General features: G+C 40.3%; 2 protein-coding genes across 2 annotated transcripts; both read left to right on the top strand.

Moving 5' to 3' along the window:
• Positions 1–1,617: 1,617 nt before the first annotated feature.
• Positions 1,618–13,842, top strand: LOC144459440 (sulfotransferase 2B1-like). Its single transcript, XM_078163518.1, has 6 exons — positions 1,618–1,771; positions 3,857–4,068; positions 12,662–12,788; positions 12,939–13,033; positions 13,215–13,395; positions 13,646–13,842. The coding sequence occupies exons 1-6, from the start codon at positions 1,636–1,638 to the stop codon at positions 13,753–13,755; spliced, it is 861 nt and encodes a 286-aa protein (XP_078019644.1). The 5' UTR covers positions 1,618–1,635; the 3' UTR covers positions 13,756–13,842.
• Positions 13,843–16,020: 2,178 nt separating this feature from the next.
• On the top strand, positions 16,021–27,331 carry LOC117247675 (sulfotransferase 2B1-like). The gene is made up of 6 exons (XM_078163536.1): positions 16,021–16,192; positions 17,814–18,025; positions 26,152–26,278; positions 26,429–26,523; positions 26,705–26,885; positions 27,135–27,331. Exons 1-6 carry the CDS (start codon positions 16,057–16,059, stop codon positions 27,242–27,244), a joined length of 861 nt encoding a protein of 286 aa, XP_078019662.1. The 5' UTR covers positions 16,021–16,056; the 3' UTR covers positions 27,245–27,331.
• The last annotated feature ends 361 nt before the right edge of the window (positions 27,332–27,692 follow it).

Genomic DNA, 27,692 nt, shown 5'->3' on the forward strand with positions numbered 1-27,692 from the left:
AGCTCAGTCAGTGTGTAGAGTGCAGGGATCTATACTGAGCAAAGTCAAACAATGTGGCAATCTAGGATCCCAGACTTATACACAAATCTATCATTCACGTGTGTGTCCTCTGTCTGACTATGTTTCTGGTGTTTGGGGTTTCCGAGAACATGTGTTGTTGTGACACAGCACGTTATAGAGCGATTCAGTCCTTCCTCTGAGTCAATAAATTAAAGGGATAGTGCACCCAAAAAATGAAAATTCAGCCATTATCTACTCACCCATATGCCGACGGAGGCTCTGGTGAAGTTTTAGAGTCCTCACACCCCTTGCAGAGATTGGCGGGTGGAGCGGCTAGCACACCTAATGGCTGACGGCGCCCCAGACTAACGTCCAAGAACACAAAATTGAAACCACAAAATATCTCAAACATGCCCATCCGTAGTGATCCAAGTGTCCTGAAGCCCCGACATAAAAAGTTGTTGCTGGGGCGCCATCAGCCATTAGGTATGCTAGCCGCTTCCCCCGCCGATCTCCGCAAGGATAGTGAGGACTCTAAAACATCACTTGAGCCTCTGTCGGCATATGGGTGAGTAGATAATGGCTGAATTTTCATTTTTGGGTGCACTATCCCTTTAATTTCAGTTTTGGATATGGGATGGGAACCTCAAAATGTCAGAAAAAGTCAGATGTCTCAGCTTTTGAAAAAGACTTGTAAAGATGTTGGATCAGAGATTCACTAAAAAGATATTTAATTCAGACATCTCCCATTGTCATCCCTGGGTTAATGAGTTGAAATCATTTTTTTTCTTTGAACAATTCATCACTTATTGTCCAGAACAAGTTGATCTGTGATATTCAGCAGAGTAGGAGTAAAATGTTACTCACGTTTAGAGAAAAATGGTCTTTTGACATATGGTATAAACCAAAACTATAAACTTATTGTTTCATAAAAAACAGTGTGGAACCTTATGTGAAGTATAATCTTAAGAACACACAAAGATCCCTGTGTGCACAGCTGTGCTCAGAAATGTTAACATTAGCCTCAGAGATTTGAAGGCTGAAGGCCACACCAGAAGATGACAGAATTTGTTTGTTGTGTAATTTAGGTGAAGTTGACAATGAGGTTCATTTCTTGTTTTACTGTCTGGAATATGAAGATGTAAGGGATGTACTCTTCAGTAAAATTATCCTTATTTATGCTGATTTCTTTTGGTTGGATGATCATGAAAAATTTGAGTTTTGTTTCAGAGGGGGAACCGTTTTTGTGACTGAATTTCTTTGCCTGGCGTGGGATAGAAAGCAGAGTATTTTATTCGAGGACTGAACCGTAAAATTACATGTACTTTGGATTGCTCACTGCATTGTCATGGTAATGGTGTCTTAAAACCCATGAGGGCTGGGCACACGTTTGTTGCATGACAAAAAAACAAACAAAGATAAATCATCTTTATCACCGTACACATCAAAGAAAGAATTCTGTGGGTGTGCACCAGAAAAACTAGATGGGCCACATTTAGTTATCCTATGTTTTTGTCCTAATATCCCCTCTGCTATCACCTATTTACTAGTTTTAGCAGTCATACAGGTTTGGTCAGTTGAGTAATAAGAACACTGGCTGACACTACTGGCATCTACTCATTTTAACTCTAAGCCATGACTGAGGCAGAGTTATACACAGTTTACAAAGGGATCTATTTCCATTCAAAGGCGAACACTCAAAACTTCAAATACTTTGAGGAGTTTTCTTTTCGGCCAGATGATATCATCATCGCAACGTATCCCAAGTCAGGTAAGCAGTTGTTCCTGCTTGACTAGTGTTTGCATCATCATGCAACATTTATTATTTTCTATATCTTAAAGAATCTGAAAAGTACTCACATTTTCTGTCTAATGTAGACTATTGTTGAATCTTATTCTCAGACTAGCTTTGAGTGTAGTATGACTTAGTGGGATGGTGCTATTAGATTTGCTGAAACTTGCGCAAATAAAAACAGAAGCTTGTAAAAGTAAGTTACGAATGGTCATTACCACAAAACTTGGTGCTGATACCAAGTAAAACCAGGGCCAGAATCCCCTACATTAACTGTTTATAATATTGAAACAAGAAAAAGACAACTGGTAAAAACACAGAATAAAGCAGAAACGGGCGGCTCGCCCAACACAAGCTATTGCATACCCGCCCCTTTTGTCAGATTACTTAATGTGTGCTCACCTTTTTGTGATTTAGACGTTCAGGAGGTTTTTACCATGAGCTGTATTATCCACAGAGGTCTCCTCCTTTCCAAAACAAATTGAACCAGGGATTTAAACTGGTAAATTCACTGAATAAAGTGGTTTCGCAATACAAAACTGTGTATCTCCTACGTGGTTTCACTTGTCGATGGGGGCGGCTCGCCCAGTACCTGTCAATGTGTGCTCATCTTTTTTCTCCGACAACTGAAGATCTAGATGTTCAGAAGGTTTTTAGTAGGAGCCGAGGCATTTCCTCTCCAAAACAAACAGACCCAGTGATTTAAACTGGTAAAAACACTGAATAAAACAGTTCCAAATTACAAACCAAAACTGCTCATTGCAGTTGGGCTTGTAAGTACAGAGGTCGACACAAAAATGTGAATGGCCTTATCTGGAGCCAGTGTTTGGTTTGTCCATTTTGGGCTACGGTAGAAACATGGTTGCGCAACATGGTGATATCCATAAACAACGACCCCCCTCCCTATGTCGCTATAAACAGCTTGTTCTATGGTGAGAAAGACACAACTGTTCTTATTTTCACATGATTATACACTAAAGAAAACAAACTTATTATATTCTATTTCTGCCAATATATCCCCCTAAATCGTACACACTGAATCTTTAAGCCACAAATTACGTAATGTCAGTGCCTGATGATAAAATGTGCCGTTATTATCTTGCTAGCAAGCTAACATTAGCATTTGCATTTTCATTTGTGATATCAAATTATCACAGAATTAACCCAATCAACAAACTGATGGCTTCTACCTGACGCCAGTATAGTGGTCGTGAAAAATACTGTACATATGTAGATCTGTACAATCCTTCAATGTTCATCCCAGTACTCAGCTGACATTTCACAAATTTGAAATGTTTGTGGTCCAGCCCCTTTATTTACAAGATGGTGAGGTTGAGAGGTGTCCACTGTTCCACACTCAACATTTTGACTGTATGAGTGGACCATCCAGGTACTCATAGTGCACTGCATCTTGCCATACCTCTCAGTATGACCACACCTGTTTACTCAAAATAGCAAGTGTGAGTACAGAAGTATCGGATTTGAGCAGTGTTGTGCTGTTACTGAAAAATAATAACTAGTTACCATTACTAGTTACTTCATTAAAAAGTAACTCAGTTAATAACTCAGTTACTTAAACCAAAAGTAATGCGTTACTGAGAAAAGTAACTTTTTAGTTACATGATGATGTCTACAGAAGCGCTATCCGCTTAATTTAATGTTACAGCAACGCGTTAGAGTATTAGTTACTACCAAAACTAACGGTGTTGCTGTAATGCGTTACTAATAACGCGTTACTGCCCAACACTGGATTTGAGACACAGCATTAGACTTTTAGCACTAGCACACACCAGACCTGACAATAAAAAAATCAAGTCTGTATGTAGGCATGAATTATGACCTCTGCATTGGGCATGATCAGAGAAGACCTGATTTTAGTTATGATGCAGAACAAGCTGGGCTGAACCTGAACAGATTAGACACATGGGCCCCCTCCCACCAACCCCCTAACCCCCACACTTCTCCATTCACCTTGCAGCCACCCTCCACTCCTAAAAGAAAAGATTTATTTATTATATGTGTCTAACTACAGTTTTCAGAACATTGCTGCTGTTCTTCTTTCAGGTACGACTTGGATGCAGGAGATTGTCCCTCTGATCGTGAGTGGAGGAGATCCAGCTTCTGTTGAGACTCTTCCTAACTGGGACCGTGTTCCCTGGCTGGAGCACTATCGGAACAGCAGCCTTAACCTTCAGGAGAAACCATCTCCCCGAATGTTTACTACGCATGTCCAGTACAACATGATGCCTCCATCTTTCTTTGAAGTGAAGCCGAAGGTAAATCCACCATGTAGTTTATGTGATAAATCATTATCATTATTATTATAATTATTATTATTTTTAATAATTTTATTTTAACTCTTTCTTTACACAAAGAATACACACACAATAGACATACATCACCTGACATTGTTGCATGAAAAACCAAAAAGGACAGAGGATCCATGGAGCAACCAAATACAGTCTGAAAATTTCCAGTCGTCAGTATCATCAGGGGTGCAAGAAACAGAAAACAGAAAGAAAACAAACAAACAAACAAACAAACATGGGAGGAGGGATATCAGAATATCAGTCAGATCAGGATGAGGCAGAATTTTAACAGAGAGAAAAAAAAGATACAACATAGCAGCATGGCTCACAAGATGGACATTTAGGTTTCATCAGCCAAAAACAGCTTCTACATCTTCTGATAATACTTTTGTGAATTTTGTTTGCTAAAGCAAATCTGTTCCATCCTAGCAATAGAAACCATTTCATTGAGCCACCTCTTAAAACAAGAGGGTGTTGGAGACTTCCAGTTTAATAGTATTAATGTTTTGGCTGCAGCCATGCCTGTTTTGAGAGCCTGCTTATAATGGGGAGGAAGGGCTGTTGTCCTGTCTGAAGAGCCAAATATTGCCAGATTGCAGCCTGGTTGAATATTTATTCTTAATTATTTAGAGAACCAATTAAATGTGTCACACCAAAAATTGCGGAGTACCAGACTCTGATTTCAGTTTTGGAGTAATGCAACCTAAGACCTTGAATCAAATTAATCGATATCTAGAGTTAATAGAGCAGTTCTGTACCCTGGCCAAGCCTTCCTCCCATAGTTCATCTGACAGCGGAACATCCAATTCTTCTGCCCACACATCCTTGACATGACTGCTACATGCTGGTGTTTCAAAAGCGGCGACAAGGCGAGAGATCAAATGTTTCGAATTTGGCTGTGAGAAGAGTATATCGTAAAAGTCATGGTTCTGTGGTATCAGTGGAAATCCAGAAACATAGTCCCTTAAGAAATGCCTGACCTGTAAGTATCAGTAAAAATGTGATTGAGGAAGGTGATATTTAGTCTGGAGCTGAGGGAAAGAGGCAAAGTTGTTATCTATGTAAAAATCTCCAATACAACGCAACCCCTCTATCACCAGTCCAGAAACACCCCATCCATCAATCCTGGTTTAAACACGTGATTGTGTGCTATCGGGGTGTTTACTGAGATGTTTGGCAGTCCAAGGAATTTTTTTATCTGATTCAGTATCTTCAGAGAGTTTGTGAGTATGAAGTTATGGTCAAATAATTTATAGGAAGGCTGTGTTTTGGGAAATAAGCAATGCTTGGAGAGAAGTTTCTGAAACTGACATGGATTCAATTTTTAACCAGAGTGGGGAAGCAGCAGATCAATCATCTCCAGGGGAGCCCCATGGCCAGAAAGTGAGAGCCCAGTAATAGTGTCTAAATACAGGGAGGCCGAGACCACCCCTGTCTACATTCTTCAGTGGGCTTTACAAATGTGAGGGGGTTTATTTGCCCAGACAAATGAAGGGATGACAGAATACAGTCATTTAAAAAAAAACATGGGTAGATAAATAGGAAGGTTTTGAATCATCAGCGTATAAATTAAGCAGGCTTTCAACATTACCAAACTTCACACTGTGAATACCTGGGCGAGCCCTGATACCTATCCCAAGTGGTTCCAAAGCAATATCAAAATAGTGCAATGCCTTGCCTTGTGTGCCTTGTAGAATTCACAGCCAAAGCCATCTGGGCCGGCTGCTTTTCCAGAGGGGAAGGTTCGAATAGCATTCAAAAGGACAGTTTTAGAAATTGGAGCATCAATACCATCTTGTGATGCACTGTATAATTGAAGAACATTTAGATTAGCAAAAAAAAGGTAGAAAAATCAGCTTCAGTGGGATTTACTCTACTGGAATACAGTTCCTTGTAGAAGTTCCTGAAGCAAGGGTTTATCCCCTTTGGGTTAGTAACCAGTTTACCTGGTTTGGATTTTATCTTATGAATAGCTTGCTTAGCCTGCTCACCTCTGAGTTGGCTTGCTACCAGTTTCTCTCGTTTATCCCCAAGTTTGAAATTCTTCTGTTTAAGTTTTAGTAGAACATTGCTGATAAATTTATTAAGAATGGTGTTATATTCGTATTTTAATTCTAAGATCTTATTGTAAGTAACAAGAGGTAAGAGGGAGGATCTGTATGCCTCTTCCAGTACTTGAAGCATCTTTTCAGTATCCCTAAGGCAACTGTTAAGTTCTCTCTTCTTAGAAGTTTCAAATGAGATAATATGTCCTTTGATCACGACCTTGAAGCGCCAGCTGTATTTTTGTTTAGACAGGATATTGTTTAAATTAAGAGAGACCGGCCTATTATTAGATATTAAGATATTGTGATAAGTACAATTGTTGACGTAGGATCATTCAGAGGATATCAGGAAATAGTTGATCCTAGTGTAAGACTTATTGAACATGAGAGTAGAAAGAAAAATCTTTATATATAAAGCACAGCATTGCCTGTAAATATCTTGGTCATCCTTCAACTGATCTGTGATGAAATATCCAAGATACTTTACTATTTACTTTCAAATTATTATCTGACAATTTGAATGTAGGAAACATTAGACATCTGTCCTCTTTTGTTCTGTATTGCCTATCATCATGCTTGGAGGAGGAGATAAGATCGGCCTCCTTCAATACAAAAGTGCCTCTCGTTCTTCTTGAAATCTGATTGGCTCAGCCGCAGTCATCAGTCATTAGTCATGGCAGACCAGGCTAGTTTGACCGTTAAACAGAAAACATGGATAAAGCCGTAAAACAAGTGGCGTGGAAAAAACTCGAATAAAAAAACTTAAAGCCACAGTGTGTAGGAATTTCTCCCATCTAATGTTGAAATCATATATTGTATTCAAACGGATAGCGCACTCTAGCGCCTCACTGTTTCAAACACGTATTGCAACAACTGTAGCCGCTGTGTACCAAAAAGCTATGATAACACTGATGAAACCATGTCATCCAATACTACATGGAGTATTCATTCAGGCTCCTACACAGACACACGCAACGCGAGTTGACAAACCCTCTCCTCACCATGCTGGCTGTGTTTACAACGTAGGACTGTTGGGGCGGATGTAAATTGAAACAAACCAATCACGTCTTGTCCTTTGACAACTGACAAGTGGCTCAACCTCACACACCTCATCCCTCTCCTCGCATTACTGCGCCGCTAACAGCTGTTAGTGGCCAGCGGCACTACTGCGGCATAACAAAGTCCCACTCTTTGAGCATAATGCAGGATCATGTATTATGCAGCATCATGGGAGACGGAATCCTCATCGCCAAGAAAGTGCAAAAGGGAATCAAAAAGGCAGCTTGACCGACGAATTAAAAAAACAAGGGTCAGCATTGGGGTAGACTTTCCCAGGTGGAGAGAGCTGCTGAAGGAGAAAGGTAATACAATCAAATAACTTAAAATGATTGACCCGGTCAAAAGCTTTTGAAGCATCAATGAAACAAATCAAAACAGGAATTCTTATCTATGTATGTATTGACAATTTCCTGTAAGGAATATATGGCCATGTCTGTGCCATGCTTAGCTTTGAAGCCATACATACTAACCCCAGTCGTGATGAGGAGGAGGATGAGACCAGAAATATAACAGGTGCAATGTGAAGGCATAGCCTACTATGCATTACATTTTAGCCAGAGGAAAACATTTTTAGTAGTATTAAGTGGGATTTTTTTGTTGTAGTAATAAGTTGACTAAAAGGGCAGACAGTTATATTGTGCATAATATTAGATGCATTAGGATAGTGTCAAATGCTCTTATTTTAAGTTAGATAATACACACATCGCCATTTGTGGCCAATTCATTATTGCATTTATTTTATAGTCTGGAATTAAACAATAACTGCCGATTTTCTTATGCAGTTGATTCTGAGGACAGCGTTTGTGTAGTGTGTACAAGCATATAGAGGATTATAGGTAGAAACATGTGGGTCGGTGTGTGGGCGGGTGTGGGGGTTGGTGTGTGGGCCGGTGTGTGGGTTGGTGTGTGGGCCGGTGTGTGGGCCGGTGTGTGGGTTGGTGTGTGGGTCGGTGTGTGGGTCGGTGTGTGGGTTGGTGTGTGGGCCGGTGTGTGGGACGGTGCGGCTGAATGTCCCGGGCTGAATTTGTGTCCCAGTCTGCCCCTGGTCTCGTCTCTTATACAACATATGTGAACATGTAAAGATACTTTATTTGCTCTTAGTTACTGTATACATTCATACTTTGTGCAATCTTGTAATTCTGCATGTGACCACCACTAGAGTAAATCTAAAAGAAATCAGATATGAGCATTTGGAAGCTCATTTTTCCATCAAAATAAACAGTCGAGGAGCATAACCCCGGGACCCCCTAGCAGGTGCCAGGTCTCGGATCCTTCTCATCTTTTTCACCCCTGACCCATTTTCATGCCTGCATACAAATTTTATTATAATTTAAACCTGTACTAAAAGAAAATATGTGCTTGCTTTTTTTCCTGTGGATGCATGCAATTAATGTTAGGTGGTGCTCCCAGTCCCAAGGACAATGAAGCTGAGGGACAGACTAACCCCAGTCGTGATGAGGAGGAGGATGAGACCAGAAATATAACAGGTGCAATGTGAAGGCATAGCCTACTATGCATTACATTTTAGCCAGAGGAAAACATTTTTTAGTAGTATTAAGTGGGATTTTTTTGTTGTAGTAATAAGTTGACTAAAAGGGCAGACAGTTATATTGTGCATAATATTAGATGCACTAATACTCTATGCAGGTGCCAAGTCTCGTATCCTTCTCATCTTTTTCACCCCTAACCCATTTTCATGCCTGCATACAAATTAAAAAGAATTGACGAGAGAATTCCACCTTGTCTGACTCCATTCCTGACCCCAAAAGGGGCACAGATGCAATGACCCTATTTTACCTGCACTGACTGGTTGGCATACCAGTAAGACAGAATTCTCACAATACATTTGGGTACCCCTCTGCGACTCATTTTGACAAATAACTTAAAATGATTGACCTGGTCAAAAGCTTTTGAAACATCAATAAAACACATCAAAACAGGAATTCTTATCTATATATGCATTGACAATTTCCTTTAAGGAATATATGGCCATGTCTGTGCCATGCTTAGCTTTGAAGCCAAACTGGTTATTAGTAGAGGAAATAATCTCCACAATTCTGTCTAGCAGGATGCTTTCAAAAACTTTAGACAATATACTGGCAAGGGCTATTGGTCTGTAATTATCAGAGCATCCAACTTTACCAGATTTGTCCTTAATCACTGTAACTAAAAAGACAGATATCATTGTATCCGACAAGAATCCATGAATTAAAAAAGCACTGAAGCAGATGGCAAGGAGAGGAGCTATCCTCATGCTGGCATATTTGATGTGCTCAGCAGTGATGTGATCCAAACCACATGCTTTATCTGCTAGATTATTTATACACACTCAACATTATCAGGCACATATATCACTTTTGACAATTGAATAAGGTGCTGTAGTGCTGTCTCCATAGCTCAGCAATATTGTCAACCCCTGAGATACCATCTACAGTGCATGGGGACGGTATTCTACAGTTGTTAAGGACCTTTACCTCCTTCCAAAAATCAGTAGTATTGTTACTTATTACCTACTCGGCCATAGAGTCAGCCCTCATAGCTTGCTCAATTTTACAGATAAATCGAACAGCATATTTATGCAGTGCATTAGCATGTTTCGTATTTTCAAACAAAGGCCCTTGTCTTGGTCTACCAGCCAAAACCCATGACTTAAAGGCTAGCTTTGCTTTCTCATGATACCTGGCCGCATACTTATTCCAGCCAGGCCTAACATTACCCCTCTTATTTTTCTGTTAAAAAACGGTCTGCTGCTTTCATACAGAGCTCTCACAACATGAGTATATAAAGAGGAAATTTCCTCCCTGTGCTTCCAGTCATTACAATTTACATCACTACACCTAATTTCATCTGTGTGTAGATGAATATTACTCAATAATTTATTTGTATCAACATAATAGGCAGCAATATCCTCCCTTGACAGAGCAGACCAGTCCAGTAGTGTTAAAATCATAACTGTCACTAGAGGGCATAGGAATATCTTCAACATTTATCAACATACCCACAGGCATGTGATCAGAGGTTGCTGCCCCACACAGAATGTTCATACCCTCCAAAGATGCATGTGCATCAGCTGTGTTGATACAGTGATCCAGCCATGAAGCAGTATGCCAGGCCTCACTTACATAACTATCTGGGGGTAGTAGCTCTTTACTTGACAGCATTAAATTGTTTTCCTGACAAAACTGGATCCTGTGATTAGCAAACAATGAGCCTCTGTCAGCAATGTGTGCATTCATATCCCCAATGACATAGAAACAGGAAGTAGTGCTGCTCTGAATAAAGGAATAAATAAAGGCAAGCCTATTTAGATTGTCACACCTATGACTTAGGTGAGGGAAGTGTAACCATCACTAGAACCAGACTCATCACATAGGTCAACAAAGGATGACAAGCACACACTGAGGCAAGGTGCAGGGTGATTGATTTTCCCAACATCAAAAGCAACAAAACGGGGGACAAATCCTGGATTGCCTGCAATCAACAATAAACCAACACAAAAGGATTAAACACCAGAAAAAGAGAAAATTAACAGTGTAATAATGAATCCAAATAAACTAGTAAATAAACAAAGAAAATACATTTTAACCATGGTTTTAAATACAAATAACAAACTTCACCTTCAAAGAAAGCTGTCAAGAGCTCCTCACAGCACCTTTTTAGCAGGACTCAATGAACTGGGAAGGTGGTACGCTGTTTTTATACTCCATAACCCCGCCCACCAGCACAATCCATTTTAATATCACTATCTGTGTGTTTTTTTAACTGTAGTCGAGGTCATCCTCTGTTCACACTTTTAATATTGTTTGTACAAAATTCGTATGCTTTTAACACAGGGATCCATTTTAACATTAGCCATTAATGTCCATTATTGTCTTTTAAAGTTGCTTTGTCACTTGGTTTGGTCCATCTACACACCTCCATAGTGCAGGTGTAACCAGTCAGTGCAATCAGTTCACAATCAGTTCACTATTTAAGCAGTGCAAATCCAGCCCACGGCCCTTTAGAAATCCAGGAAGTAATCCAGGTAATGGTGTGGCTGTTGTGTGGAGAAATGACTGTTAAACAAAGGTGATATTTCAAGCTAGGTGTTAAATACTGTTGAGTTTGGTAACCCTGAGTGTGCACCCTCAGGGACACCACACAAACACAAGCTGTTTGAATATCCTTTGTTTGGTGTTTAGTGTGTGAGAGCTGCAGGGGCCATGTTGGAGCACATGGTCACGTAGATATTCATCTTCATTCTGAGTACACTCATATGGTGTATACACATTAAGGATAATAAATTCCCTGCCATTGTGACTGAACTGTACACCAATACACCAGTCTACATTAAGCCTAACTACATTAATAAATAAATCAAGCCTCTTGTTCCACAGGATGGCCACACCCCCAGGTATCCTACCCGATTATTCCTGAGCTGAGATCAGTTGTAGATTCACCAGCACCATGAAAACTGACATTGAGAGTGTTTAATATGCCAAGTCTTGCTCAGCCAAAAACGTTTCTTGCAAGCACAGTATGTCATAGTTTTCCAGGAGATTGTCAACAACCAAGCGGCGAGCCCTGTGTCCTGTGCCCTGGCCCAGATGCAGACCTCGACAGTTGTAGGAAAAACCCTAAGTGGTCTAGTCATATGGGGAATCTAGTTGGTGCTCCCTGCACCAGCTGACACGCTTCTCACCTCAGCAGCGATGACAGCGTTAGCCCTGATAGCACCAGCCCAGCGGGGCTCATAATAGCGCCGGACAAATGCCCCGTCTGGCCAGAGTTCCAGATTGTACATTTCTCCAACCTCATTACACTTGGCAGAAACTTTAAACGAACTATATCTGCCGTTGTCATTACCGATCCGGTTACAGGAAACCTCACAGCCAAGTTTTTCTCTAAGATAGTCAGAGAGAGCTTCCACATACAGATCAGGTGAGAACTTGGAAGCAAAAACACTCACCAGCTTGGTCTTGACAGTTTGGATGTTACCAGCAGCCCCGGTGCCAACAACAGATGTGCCAGATTTCTTTCTCTGCAGAGAGGTGGCTGTGCACACCCGGGGCACCTGTCCCTCTGTGCACCTTTATGGGAGACACTGACAGACTTTCTCCCAGATTAGCGCCAGGTCCTCCATATCCTCCATATGGTGGGGCGGGTCGCGGCTGGCACTGTTAGCATTAGCAGATGCTGAAAATGATCGAGGCATTTTAAGCGACTTCCTCTGCATTTTGTTGCATAAACTTAACCGGTCGAGTCACTCTTATGTCAAGGATATTCCGGAGGGAGGCAAAATTAGGTGTGAGACCGTCAATATATTAGGTTTAGAGTTTAGCACAGAGGAGCATCGGAACGCACGTCTACTCCATGAGCTGCTCACTAGGGCCCCCTATCATTATTCTTTTGATTGGTACATTTTTCCTTTGATGTCATGTCAAGTAAATGATGAATGTGTCATAACATCATTTCAGGTCATCAATGTGATGAGAAACCCCAAAGATGCTTTTACATCGCTGTTTTATTATTCTGAGATGGCCTCCCACTGGGTCAACCCAGGCTCACAGAGCGACTTCCTCCACAAGTTCCTTGATGGGAAAGGTTGATCTTAATTTTATTTTGATACAATATTTTATAATTGGCAATACGATAATGATAAGATTTAAAATGTGCATTGCTGTTCAGAGACCTGAATACTGGAAGTTATATTTTGCTCATGATAATGGAGTGTTTCTGATCTTTTTCCTCTAGTTGTGTACGGCTCATGGTTTGATCATGTGAAGAGCTGGCTGAATGCTGAAGATAAAGAGCACATCATGTACATCTCCTACGAAGAAATGATAATGGTGAAATATTACACAGTACTCTTCAAAACTAAACACAAAGTACAGCTGAGGTTGATGGAAAACTCATTTGTTATACATGTATTTGGTCATAAACCAAAGTACAGGACAAACAGAAATGACAAAGTCATACAGTGAGAATCGTTGCAGGAGTATGAGATGATGTGTGTTCTCTGTGGGGCAGGACCTGAAGGACTCTGTGGCCAGAATCGCTCAGTTCTTGCAGAAATCTCTGGACACTGAGGTGATAGAGAAGATAGTAGACCGATGTTTGTTCAAGAACATGAAGAAGAACAACATGTCAAACTACAAATCTGTTCCTCGTGAACAGATGGACCAGACAAAGTTTGATTTTCTAAGGAAAGGTGAGTTCCAATAAATAATACATGTAAGGTAAATGTTAAATTCCACTGTTATTGGATGCAATCTGTACAGTCTAATATGTACAGGGAGATGTCTACTTATACAATACTACTGCTCACACATTGTATACAGTATAGCAGATTACATACTGTATCTCTATTGAACAGAACCATAAATATAAAAAAAAACACTGTTTCATTAATCTTTCTTCCAAATGTAATCTGATTCCTTGTTTTGCACGTTACATTTCAGGGATTGTTGGAGACTGGAAAAACCAACTAACAGTGGCAGAAGCAGAGTACTTTGATGCTGTTTACAAAGACAAAATGAAAGATGTCCAATATAAATTTGCATGGGAGTAAAAAGAAGTGAATGGAAATACTTACTGGAAGTCATTTCACCATACAATGATGCACAGAAACTTGTAATAAAGATGCAGTTGATTCCGATGTACTTCTATGTTTATTGTTTTGTGGTGTGAACATAATGATCTCATATCAGTCACAAATGAATTTACCAGAAATGTATTATCACAAATTGGCAATTTTTAACAGTCTCCGAAGTCACTTCATCCTCCACATGGTCAACAACATAGCCATAACACAGATTGAAATGAAATTTACATTAAAGTCTATTGGGACACAGCCTGTCCAAGTTGACAGCTTAAAGGGCAAAGGGGTGTGGCTTGGCCTGAAATGATTAAATTGTGTCATTGTACTCTAACTAATACTATATGATCATGTACAAGGTGAGATACATCAGAATTATTGTTAAAATAGCATTGGTCCTATTCTGTGGGCATATTCTTTTATGTGGATTACGTAGTTTATGCTTGCTGAAACGAAAGACAATCTGACAAACAAACAAACAAAAAAAAAACACAAAGCACATTTCAGATGAAAATCAACGGAGAGAAGTTTGGAAGTTCTTGATTTTGGTTCATTAGTGCTGTCATAAACTGACCAGCACAAATATCTTGGACTGACACTGCACGAGCACGCGTCATTTAAAGAAGCTGTCAGTGTTGTAGCTCAGTCAGTGTGTAGAGTGCAAGGATCTATACTGAGAAAAGTCAAACAATGTGGCAATCTAGGATCCCAGACTTATACACAAATCTATCATTCACGTGTGTGTCCTCTGTCTGACTATGTTTCTGGTGTTTGGGGTTTCCGAGAACGTGTGTTGTTGTGACACAGCACATTATAGAGCGATTCAGTCCTTCCTCTGAGTCAATAAATTAAAGGGATAGTGCACCCAAAAAATGAAAATTCAGCCATTATCTACTCACCCATATGCCGACGGAGGCTCTGGTGAAGTTTTAGAGTCCTCACACCCCTTGCAGAGATTGGCGGGTGGAGCGGCTAGCACACCTAATGGCTGACGGCGCCCCAGACTAACGTCCAAGAACACAAAATTGAAACCACAAAATATCTCAAACATGCCCATCCGTAGTGATCCAAGTGTCCTGAAGCCCCGACATAAAAAGTTGTTGCTGGGGCGCCATCAGCCATTAGGTATGCTAGCCGCTTCCCCCGCCGATCTCCGCAAGGATAGTGAGGACTCTAAAACATCACTTGAGCCTCTGTCGGCATATGGGTGAGTAGATAATGGCTGAATTTTCATTTTTGGGTGCACTATCCCTTTAATTTCAGTTTTGGATATGGGATGGGAACCTCAAAATGTCAGAAAAAGTCAGATGTCTCAGCTTTTGAAAAAGACTTGTAAAGATGTTGGATCAGAGATTCACTAAAAAGATATTTAATTCAGACATCTCCCATTGTCATCCCTGGGTTAATGAGTTGAAATCATTTTTTTTCTTTGAACAATTCATCACTTATTGTCCAGAACAAGTTGATCTGTGATATTCAGCAGAGTAGGAGTAAAATGTTACTCACGTTTAGAGAAAAATGGTCTTTTGACATATGGTATAAACCAAAACTATAAACTTATTGTTTCATAAAAAACAGTGTGGAACCTTATGTGAAGTATAATCTTAAGAACACACAAAGATCCCTGTGTGCACAGCTGTGCTCAGAAATGTTAACATTAGCCTCAGAGATTTGAAGGCTGAAGGCCACACCAGAAGATGACAGAATTTGTTTGTTGTGTAATTTAGGTGAAGTTGACAATGAGGTTCATTTCTTGTTTTACTGTCTGGAATATGAAGATGTAAGGGATGTACTCTTCAGTAAAATTATCCTTATTTATGCTGATTTCTTTTGGTTGGATGATCATGAAAAATTTGAGTTTTGTTTCAGAGGGGGAACCGTTTTTGTGACTGAATTTCTTTGCCTGGCGTGGGATAGAAAGCAGAGTATTTTATTCGAGGACTGAACCGTAAAATTACATGTACTTTGGATTGCTCACTGCATTGTCATGGTAATGGTGTCTTAAAACCCATGAGGGCTGGGCACACGTTTGTTGCATGACAAAAAAACAAACAAAGATAAATCATCTTTATCACCGTACACATCAAAGAAAGAATTCTGTGGGTGTGCACCAGAAAAACTAGATGGGCCACATTTAGTTATCCTATGTTTTTGTCCTAATATCCCCTCTGCTATCACCTATTTACTAGTTTTAGCAGTCATACAGGTTTGGTCAGTTGAGTAACAAGAACACTGGCTGACACTACTGGCATCTACTCGTTTTAGCTCTGAGCCATGACTGAGGCAGATTTATACACAGTTTACAAAGGGATCTATTTCCATTCAAAGGCGAACACTCAAAACTTCAAATACTTTGAGGAGTTTTCTTTTCGGCCAGATGATATCATCATTGCAACGTATCCCAAGTCAGGTAAGCAGTTGTTCCTGCTTGACTAGTGTTTGCATCATCATGCAACATTTATTATTTTCTATATCTTAAAGAATCTGAAAAGTACTCACATTTTCTATCTAATGTAGACTATTGTTGAATCTTATTCTCAGACTAGCTTTGAGTGTAGTATGACTTAGTGGGATGGTGCTATTAGATTTGCTGAAACTTGTGCAAATAAAAACAGAAGCTTGTAAAAGTAAGTTAGGAATGGTCATTACCACAAAACTTGGTGCTGATACCAAGTAAAACCAGGGCCAGAATCCCCTACATTAACTGTTTATAATATTGAAACAAGAAAAAGACAACTGGTAAAAACACAGAATAAAGCAGAAACGGGCGGCTCGCCCAACACAAGCTATTGCATACCCGCCCCTTTTGTCAGATTACTTAATGTGTGCTCACCTTTTTGTGATTTAGACGTTCAGGAGGTTTTTACCATGAGCCGTATTATCCACAGAGGTCTCCTCCTTTCCAAAACAAATTGAACCAGGGATTTAAACTGGTAAATTCACTGAATAAAGTGGTTTCGCAATACAAAACTGTGTATCTCCTACGTGGTTTCACTTGTCGATGGGGGCGGCTCGCCCAGTACCTGTCAATGTGTGCTCATCTTTTTTCTCCAACAACTGAAGATCTAGATGTTCAGAGGGTTTTTAGTAGGAGCCGAGGCATTTCCTCTCCAAAACAAACAGACCCAGTGATTTAAACTGGTAAAAACACTGAATAAAACAGTTCCAAATTACAAACCAAAACTGCTCATTGCAGTTGGGCTTGTAAGTACAGAGGTCGACACAAAAATGTGAATGGCCTTATCTGGAGCCAGTGTTTGGTTTGTCCATTTTGGGCTACGGTAGAAACATGGTTGTGCAACATGGTGATATCCATAAACAACGACCCCCCTCCCTATGTCGCTATAAACAGCTTGTTCTATGGTGAGAAAGACACAACTGTTCTTATTTTCACATGATTATACACTAAAGAAAACAAACTTATTATATTCTATTTCTGCCAATATATCCCCCTAAATCGTACACACTGAATCTTTAAGCCACAAATTACGTAATGTCAGTGCCTGATGATAAAATGTGCCGTTATTATCTTGCTAGCAAGCTAACATTAGCATTTGCATGTTCATTTGTGATATCAAATTATCACAGAATTAACCCAATCAACAAACTGATGGCTTCTACCTGACACCAGTATAGTGGTCGTTCAGACCACCAGTGTTGGGCAGTAACGCGTTGTTAGTAATGCATTACTAACAACGCGTTACTGCCCAACACTGGATTTGAGACACAGCATTAGACTTTTAGCACTAGCACACACCAGACCTGACAATAAAAAAATCAAGTCTGGATGTAGGCATGAATTATGACCTCTGCATTGGGCATGATCAGAGAAGACCTGATTTTAGTTATGATGCAGAACAAGCTGGGCTGAACCTGAACAGATTAGACACATGGGCCCCCTCCCACCAACCCCCTAACCCCCACACTTCTCCATTCACCTTGCAGCCACCCTCCACTCCTAAAAGAAAAGATTTATTTATTATATGGGTCTCACTACAATTTTCAGAACATTGCTGCTGTTCTTCTTTCAGGTACGACTTGGATGCAGGAGATTGTCCCTCTGATCGTGAGTGGAGGAGATCCAGCTTCTGTTGAGACTCTTCCTAACTATGACCGTGTTCCCTGGCTGGAGCACTATCGGAACAGCAGCCTTAACCTTCAGGAGAAACCATCTCCCCGAATGTTTACTACGCATGTCCAGTACAACATGATGCCTCCATCTTTCTTTGAAGTGAAGCCGAAGGTAAATCTGCCATGTAGTTTATGTGATAAATCATTATCATTATTCTTTTTTTTTTTAAATAATTTTATTTTAACTCTTTCATAACACAAAGAATACACACACAATAGACATACAGCACCTGACATTGTTGCATGAAAAACCAAAAAGGACAGAGGATCCATGGAGCAACCAAATACAGTCTGAAAATTTCCAGTCGTCAGTATCATCAAGGGTGCAAGAAACAGAAAACAGAAAGAAAACAAACAAACAAACAAACAAACATGGGAGGAGGGATATCAGAACATCAGTCAGATCAGGATGAGGCAGAATTTTAACAGAGAGAAAAAAAAAAGATACAACATAGCAGCATGGCTCACAAGATGGACATTTAGGTTTCATCAGCCAGAAACAGCTTCTACATCTTCTGATAATAGTTTTGTGAATTTTGTTTGCTAAAGCAAATCTCTTCCATCCTAGCAATAGAAACCATTTCATTGAGCCACCTCTTAAAACAAGAGGGTGTTGGAGACTTCCAGTTTAATAGTATTAATGTTTTGGCTGCAGCCATGCCTGTTTTGAGAGCCTGCTTATAATGGGGAGGAAGGGCTGGAAGAGCCAAATATTGCCAGATTGCAGCCTGGTTGAATATTTATTCTTAATTATTTAGAGAACCAATTAAATGTGTCACACCAAAAATTGCAGAGTACCAGACTCTGATTTCAGTTTTGAAGTAATGCAACCTAAGACCTTGAATCAAATTAATCGATATCTAGAGTTAATAGAGCAGTTCTGTACCCTGGCCAAGCCTTCCTCCCATAGTTCATCTGACAGCGGAACATCCAGTTCTTCTGCCCACACATCCTTGACATTACTGCTACATGCTGGTGTTTCAAAAGCAGCGACAAAGCGAGAGATCAAATGTTTCGAATTTGGCTGTGAGAAGAGTATATCGTAAAAGTCATGGTTCTGTGGTATCAGTGGAAATCCAGAAACATAGTCCCTTAAGAAATGCCTGACCTGTAAGTATCAGTAAAAATGTGATTGAGGAAGGTGATATTTAGTCTGGAGCTGAGGGAAAGAGGCAAAGTTGTTATCTATGTAAAAAATCTCCAATACAACGCAACCCCTCTATCACCAGTCCAAAAACACCCCATCCATCAATCCTGGTTTAAACACGTGATTGTGTGCTATCGGGGTGTTTACTGAGATGTTTGGCAGTCCAAGGAATTTTTTTATCTGATTCAATATCTTCAGAGAGTTTATGAATATGAAATTATGGTCAAATAATTTATAGGAAGGCTGTGTTTTGGGAAATAAGCAATGCTTGGAGAGAAGTTTCTGAAACTGACATGGATTCAATTTTTAACCAGAGTGGGGAAGCAGCAGATCAATCATCTCCAGGGGAGCCCCATGGCCAGAAAGTGAGAGCCCAGTAATAGTGTCTAAATGCAGGGAGGCTGAGACCACCCCTGTCTACATTCTTCAGTGGGCTTTACAAATGTGAGGGGGTTTATTTGCCCAGACAAATGAAGGGATGACAGAATACAGTCATTTAAAAAAACACATGGGTAGATAAATAGGAAGGTTTTGAATAAGATATAAGAACCTTGGAAGTGCAACCATTTTAATAGCCTTAGCAACTTCCACTTCCTAATATTAGCTCTTAGCTTGTCCATCATATCCAAAAACTTCAATTTGAGTAAAAATTTGGAGATTTCTAGGAATCTTAAGTCCAAGATAGTTAAGGTGGGTAGTGACTAATTTAAAGGGCAAAGATGTCAAGAATATGCGACACAAATTATTCTTCAAAGACATAAACTCACATTTTTCCCAGTTAATCGTGTATCCTGACAGTCTACTAAATGATTTAATGTAGGTCAGGAGGTTGGGAACAGAGACTACTGGGTCCAATAAACGGATCAGTAAATCATCAGCGTATAAATTAAGCAGGCTTTCAACATTACCAAACTTCACACTGTGAATACCTGGGTGAGCCCTGATACCTATCCCAAGTGGTTCCAAAGCAATATCAAAATAGTGCAATGCCTTGCCTTGTGTGCTTTGTAGAATTCACAGCCAAAGCCATCTGGGCCGGCTGCTTTTCCAGAGGGGAAGGTTCGAATAGCATTCAAAAGGACAGTTTTAGAAATTGGAGCATCAATACCATCTTGTGATGCACTGTATAATTGAAGAACATTTAGATTAGCAAAAAAAGGTAGAAAAATCAGCTTCAGTGGGATTTACTCTACTGGAATACAGTTCCTTGTAGAAGTTCCTGAAGCAAGGGTTTATCCCCTTTGGGTTAGTAACCAGTTTACCTGGTTTGGATTTTATCTTATGAATAGCTTGCTTAGCCTGCTCACCTCTGAGTTGGCTTGCTACCAGTTTCTCTCGTTTATCCCCAAGTTTGAAATTCTTCTGTTTAACTTTTAGTAGAACATTGCTGATAAATTTATTAAGAATGGTGTTATATTCGTATTTTAATTCTAAGATCTTATTGTAAGTAACAAGAGGTAAGAGGGAGGATCTGTATGCCTCTTCCAGTACTTGAAGCATCTTTTCAGTATCCCTAAGGCAACTGTTAAGTTCTCTCTTCTTAGAAGTTTCAAATGAGATAATATGTCCTTTGATCACGACCTTGAAGCGCCAGCTGTATTTTTGTTTAGACAGGATATTGTTTAAATTAAGAGAGACCGGCCTATTATTAGATATTAAGATATTGTGATAAGTACAATTGTTGACGTAGGATCATTCAGAGGATATCAGGAAATAGTTGATCCTAGTGTAAGACTTATTGAACATGAGAGTAGAAAGAAAAATCTTTATATATAAAGCACAGCATTGCCTGTAAATATCTTGGTCATCCTTCAACTGATCTGTGATGAAATATCCAAGATACTTTACTATTTACTTTCAAATTATTATCTGACAATTTGAATGTAGGAAACATTAGACATCTGTCCTCTTTTGTTCTGTATTGCCTATCATCATGCTTGGAGGAGGAGATAAGATCGGCCTCCTTCAATACAAAAGTGCCTCTCGTTCTTCTTGAAATCTGATTGGCTCAGCCGCAGTCATCAGTCATTAGTCATGGCAGACCAGGCTAGTTTGACCGTTAAACAGAAAACATGGATAAAGCCGTAAAACAAGTGGCGTGGAAAAAACTCGAATAAAAAAACTTAAAGCCACAGTGTGTAGGAATTTCTCCCATCTAATGTTGAAATCATATATTGTATTCAAACAGATGGCGCACTCTAGCGCCTCACTGTTTCAAACACGTATTGCAACAACTGTAGCCGCTGTGTACCAAAAAGCTATGATAACACTGATGAAACCATGTCATCCGATACTACATGGAGTATTCATTCAGGCTCCTACACAGACACACGCAACGCGAGTTGACAAACCCTCTCCTCACCATGCTGGCTGTGTTTACAACGTAGGACTGTTGGGGCGGATGTAAATTGAAACAAACCAATCACGTCTTGTCCTTTGACAACTGACAAGTGGCTCAACCTCACACACCTCATCCCTCTCCTCGCATTACTGCGCCGCTAACAGCTGTTAGTGGCCAGCGGCACTACTGCCGCATAACAAAGTCCCACTCTTTGAGCATAATGCAGGATCATGTATTATGCAGCATCATGGGAGACGGAATCCTCATCGCCAAGAAAGTGCAAAAGGGAATCAAAAAGGCAGCTTGACCGACGAATTAAAAAAACAAGGGTCAGCATTGGGGTAGACTTTCCCAGGTGGAGAGAGCTGCTGAAGGAGAAAGGTAATACAATCAAATAACTTAAAATGATTGACCCGGTCAAAAGCTTTTGAAGCATCAATGAAACAAATCAAAACAGGAATTCTTATCTATGTATGTATTGACAATTTCCTGTAAGGAATATATGGCCATGTCTGTGCCATGCTTAGCTTTGAAGCCATACATACTAACCCCAGTCGTGATGAGGAGGAGGATGAGACCAGAAATATAACAGGTGCAATGTGAAGGCATAGCCTACTATGCATTACATTTTAGCCAGAGGAAAACATTTTTAGTAGTATTAAGTGGGATTTTTTTGTTGTAGTAATAAGTTGACTAAAAGGGCAGACAGTTATATTGTACATAATATTAGATGCATTAGGATAGTGTCAAATGCTCTTATTTTAAGTTAGATAATACGCACATCGCCATTTGTGGCCAATTCATTATTGCATTTATTTTATAGTCTGGAATTAAACAATAACTGCTGATTTTCTTATGCAGTTGATTCTGAGGACAGCGTTTGTGTAGTGTGTACAAGCATATAGAGGATTATAGGTAGAAACATGTGGGTCGGTGTGTGGGCGGGTGTGGGGGTTGGTGTGTGGGCCGGTGTGTGGGTTGGTGTGTGGGCCGGTGTGTGGGCCAGTGTATGGGTTGGTGTGTGGGCCGGTGTGTGGGTTGGTGTGTGGGCCGGTGTGTGGGCCAGTGTATGGGTTGGTGTGTGGGCCGGTGTGTGGGTTGGTGTGTGGGTCGGTGTGTGGGCCGGTGTGTGGGCCGGTGTGTGGGCCGGTGTGTGGGCCAGTGTATGGGTTGGTGTGTGGGCCGGTGTGTGGGTTGGTGTGTGGGTCGGTGTGTGGGTCGGTGTGTGGGTTGGTGTGTGGGCCGGTGTGTGGGACGGTGCGGCTGAATGTCCCGGGCTGAATTTGTGTCCCAGTCTGCCCCTGGTCTCGTCTCTTATACAACATATGTGAACATGTAAAGATACTTTATTTGCTTTTAGTTACTGTATACATTCATACTTTGTGCAATCTTGTAATTCTGCATGTGACCACCACTAGAGTAAATCTAAAAGAAATCAGATATGAGCATTTGGAAGCTCATTTTTCCATCAAAATAAACAGTCGAGGAGCATAACCCCGGGACCCCCTAGCAGGTGCCAGGTCTCGGATCCTTCTCATCTTTTTCACCCCTGACCCATTTTCATGCCTGCATACAAATTTTATTATAATTTAAACCTGTACTAAAAGAAAATATGTGCTTGCTTTTTTTCCTGTGGATGCATGCAATTAATGTTAGGTGGTGCTCCCAGTCCCAAGGACAATGAAGCTGAGGGACAGACTAACCCCAGTCGTGATGAGGAGGAGGATGAGACCAGAAATATAACAGGTGCAATGTGAAGGCATAGCCTACTATGCATTACATTTTAGCCAGAGGAAAACATTTTTTAGTAGTATTAAGTGGGATTTTTTTGTTGTAGTAATAAGTTGACTAAAAGGGCAGACAGTTATATTGTGCATAATATTAGATGCACTAATACTCTATGCAGGTGCCAAGTCTCGTATCCTTCTCATCTTTTTCACCCCTAACCCATTTTCATGCCTGCATACAAATTAAAAAGAATTGACGAGAGAATTCCACCTTGTCTGACTCCATTCCTGACCCCAAAAGGGGCACAGATGCAATGACCCTATTTTACCTGCACTGACTGGTTGGCATACCAGTAAGACAGAATTCTCACAATACATTTGGGTACCCCTCTGCGACTCATTTTGACAAATAACTTAAAATGATTGACCTGGTCAAAAGCTTTTGAAACATCAATAAAACACATCAAAACAGGAATTCTTATCTATATATGCATTGACAATTTCCTTTAAGGAATATATGGCCATGTCTGTGCCATGCTTAGCTTTGAAGCCAAACTGGTTATTAGTAGAGGAAATAATCTCCACAATTCTGTCTAGCAGGATGCTTTCAAAAACTTTAGACAATATACTGGCAAGGGCTATTGGTCTGTAATTATCAGAGCATCCAGCTTTACCAGATTTGTCCTTAATCACTGTAACTAAAAAGACAGATATCATTGTATCCAGCAAGAATCCATGAATTAAAAAAGCACTGAAGCAGATGGCAAGGAGAGGAGCTATCCTCATGCTGGCATATTTGATGTGCTCAGCAGTGATGTGATCCAAACCACATGCTTTGTTATCTGCTAGATTATTTATACACACTCAACATTATCAGGCACATATATATCACTTTTGACAATTGAATAAGGTGCTGTAGTGCTGTCTCCATAGCTCAGCAATATTGTCAACCCCTGAGATACCATCTACAGTGCATGGGGACGGTATTCTACAGTTGTTAAGGACCTTTACCTCCTTCCAAAAATCAGTAGTATTGTTACTTATTACCTACTCGGCCATAGAGTCAGCCCTCATAGCTTGCTCATTTTTACAGATAAATCGAACAGCATATTTATACAGTGCATTAGCATGTTTCTTATTTTCAAACAAAGGCCCTTGTCTTGGTCTACCAGCCAAAACCCATGACTTAAAGGCTAGCTTTGCTTTCTCATGATACCTGGCCGCATACTTATTCCAGCCAGGCCTAACATTACCCCTCTTATTTTTCTGTTAAAAAAGGGTCTGCTGCTTTCATACAGAGCTCTCACAACATGAGTATATAAAGAGGAAATTTCCTCCCTGTGCTTCCAGTCATTACACTTTACATCACTACACCTAATTTCATCTGTGTGTAGATGAATATTACTCAATAATTTATTTGTATCAACATAATAGGCAGCAATATCCTCTCTTGAGAGAGCAGACCAGTCCAGTAGTTCAGTGTTAAAATCATAACTGTCACTAGAGGGCATAGGAATATCTTCAACATTTATCAACATACCCACAGGCATGTGATCAGAGGTTGCTGCCCCACACAGAATGTTCATACCCTCCAAAGATGCATGTGCATCAGCTGTGTTGATACAGTGATCCAGCCATGAAGCAGTATGCCAGGCCTCACTTACATAACTATCTGGGGGTAGTAGCTCTTTACTTGACAGCATTAAATTGTTTTCCTGACAAAACTGGATCCTGTGATTAGCAAACAATGAGCCTCTGTCAGCAGTGTGTGCATTCATATCCCCAATGACATAGAAACAGGAAGTAGTGCTGCTCTGAATAAAGGAATAAATAAAGGCAAGCCTATCTAGATATTCATCTTCATTCTGAGTACACTCATATGGTGTATACACATTAAGGATAATAAATTCCCTGCCATTGTGACTGAACTGTACACCAATACACCAGTCTACATCAAACCTAACCACATAAATAAATAAATCAAGCTTCTTGGTCCACAGGATGGCCACACCCCCAGGTATCCTACCCGATTATTCCTGAGCTGAGATCAGTCATAGACTCACCAGCACCATGAAAATTGACATTGAGAGTGTTTAATATGCCAAGTCTTGCTCAGCCAAAAACGTTTCTTGCAAGCACAGTATGTCACAGTTTTCCAGGAGATTGTCAACAACCAAGAGGCGAGCCCTGTGTCCTGTGCCCTGGCCCAGATGCAGACCTCGACAGTTGTAGGAAAAAACCCAAAGTGGTCCAGTCATATGGGGAATCTAGTTGGTGCTCCCTGCACCAGCTGACACGCTTCTCACCTCAGCAGCGATGACAGCGTTAGCCCTGATAGCACCAGCCCAGCGGGGCTCATAATAGCGCCGGACAAATGCCCCGTCTGGCCAGAGTTCCAGATTGTACATTTCTCCAACCTCATTACACTTGGCAGAAACTTTAAACGAACTATATCTGCTGTTGTCATTACCGATCCGGTTACAGGAAACCACACAGCCAAGTTTTTCACTAAGATAGTCAGAGAGAGCTTCCACATACAGATCAGGTGAGAACTTGGAAGCAAAAACACTCACCAGCTTGGTCTTGACAGTTTGGATGTTACCAGCAGCTCCGGTGCCAACAACAGATGTGCCAGATTTCTTTCTCTGCAGAGAGGTGGCTGTGCGCACCCGGGGCACCGGTCCTCCATATCCTCCATATGGTGGGGCGGGTCGCGGCTGGCACTGTTAGCATTAGCAGATGCTGAAAATGATCGAGGCATTTTAAGCGACTTCCTCTGCATTTTGTTGCATAAACTTAACCAGTCGAGTCACTCTTATGTCAAGGATATTCCGGAGGGAGGCAAAATTAGGTGTGAGACCGTCAATATATTAGGTTTAGAGTTTAGCACAGAGGAGCATCGGAACGCACGTCTACTCCATGAGCTGCTCACTAGGGCCCCCTATCATTATTCTTTTGATTGGTACATTTTTCCTTTGATGTCATGTCAAGTAAATGATGAATGTGTCATAACATCATTTCAGGTCATCAATGTGATGAGAAACCCCAAAGATGCTTTTACATCGCTGTTTTATTATTCTGAGATGGCCTCCCACTGGGTCAACCCAGGCTCACAGAGCGACTTCCTCCACAAGTTCCTTGATGGGAAAGGTTGATCTCATTTTTATTTTGATACAATATTTTATAATTGGCAATACGATAATGATAAGATTTAAAATGTGCATTGCTGTTCAGAGACCTGAATACTGGAAGTTATATTTTGCTCATGATAATGGAGTGTTTCTGATCTTTTTCCTCTAGTTGTGTACGGCTCATGGTTTGATCATGTGAAGAGCTGGCTGAATGCTGAAGATAAAGAGCACATCATGTACATCTCCTACGAAGAAATGATAATGGTGAAATATTACACAATACTCTTCAAAACTAAACACAAAGTACAGCTGAGGTTGATGGGAAACTCATTTGTTATACATGTATTTGGTCATAAACCAAAGTACAGGACAAACAGAAATGACAAAGTCATACAGTGAGAATCGTTGCAGGAGTATGAGATGATGTGTGTTCTCTGTGGGGCAGGACCTGAAGGACTCTGTGGCCAGAATCGCTCAGTTCTTGCAGAAATCTCTGGACACTGAGGTGATAGAGAAGATAGCAGACCGATGTTTGTTCAAGAACATGAAGAAGAACAACATGTCAAACTACAAATCTGTTCCTCGTGAACAGATGGACCAGACAAAGTTTGATTTTCTAAGGAAAGGTGAGTTCCAATAAATAATACATGTAAGGTAAATGTTAAATTCCACTGTTATTAGATGCAATCTGTACAGTCTAATATGTACAGGGAGATGTCTACTTATACAATACTACTGCTCACACATTGTATACAGTATAGCAGATTACATACTGTACCTCTATTGAACAGAACCATAAATATGAAAGAAACACTGTTTCATTAATCTTTCTTCCAAATGTAATCTGATTCCTTGTTTTGCACATTACATTTCAGGGATTGTTGGAGACTGGAAAAACCAACTAACAGTGGCAGAAGCAGAGTACTTTGATGCTGTTTACAAAGACAAAATGAAAGATGTCCAATATAAATTTGCATGGGAGTAAAAAGAAGTGAATGGAAATACTTACTGGAAGTCATTTCACCATACAATGATGCACAGAAACTTGTAATAAAGATGCAGTTGATTCCGATGTACTTCTATGTTTATTGTTTTGTGGTGTGAACATAATGATCTCATATCAGTCACAAATGAATTTACCAGAAATGTATTATCACAAATTGTCCTGGCAATTTTTAACAGTCTCCGAAGTCACTTCATCCTCCACATGGTCAACAACATAGCCATAACACAGATTGAAATGAAATTTACATCAAAGTCTATTGGGACACAGCCTGTCCAAGTTGACAGCTTAAAGGGCAAAGGGGTGTGGCTTGGCCTGAAATGATTAAATTGTGTCATTGCACTCCAACTAATACTATATGATCATGTACAAGGTGAGATACATCAGAATTATTGTTAAAATAGCATTGGTCCTATTCTGTGGGCATATT

This window comes from Epinephelus lanceolatus, chromosome 21 (assembly GCF_041903045.1).
Source record: "Epinephelus lanceolatus isolate andai-2023 chromosome 21, ASM4190304v1, whole genome shotgun sequence".
Classification (NCBI taxonomy): Eukaryota; Metazoa; Chordata; class Actinopteri; order Perciformes; family Serranidae; genus Epinephelus; species Epinephelus lanceolatus.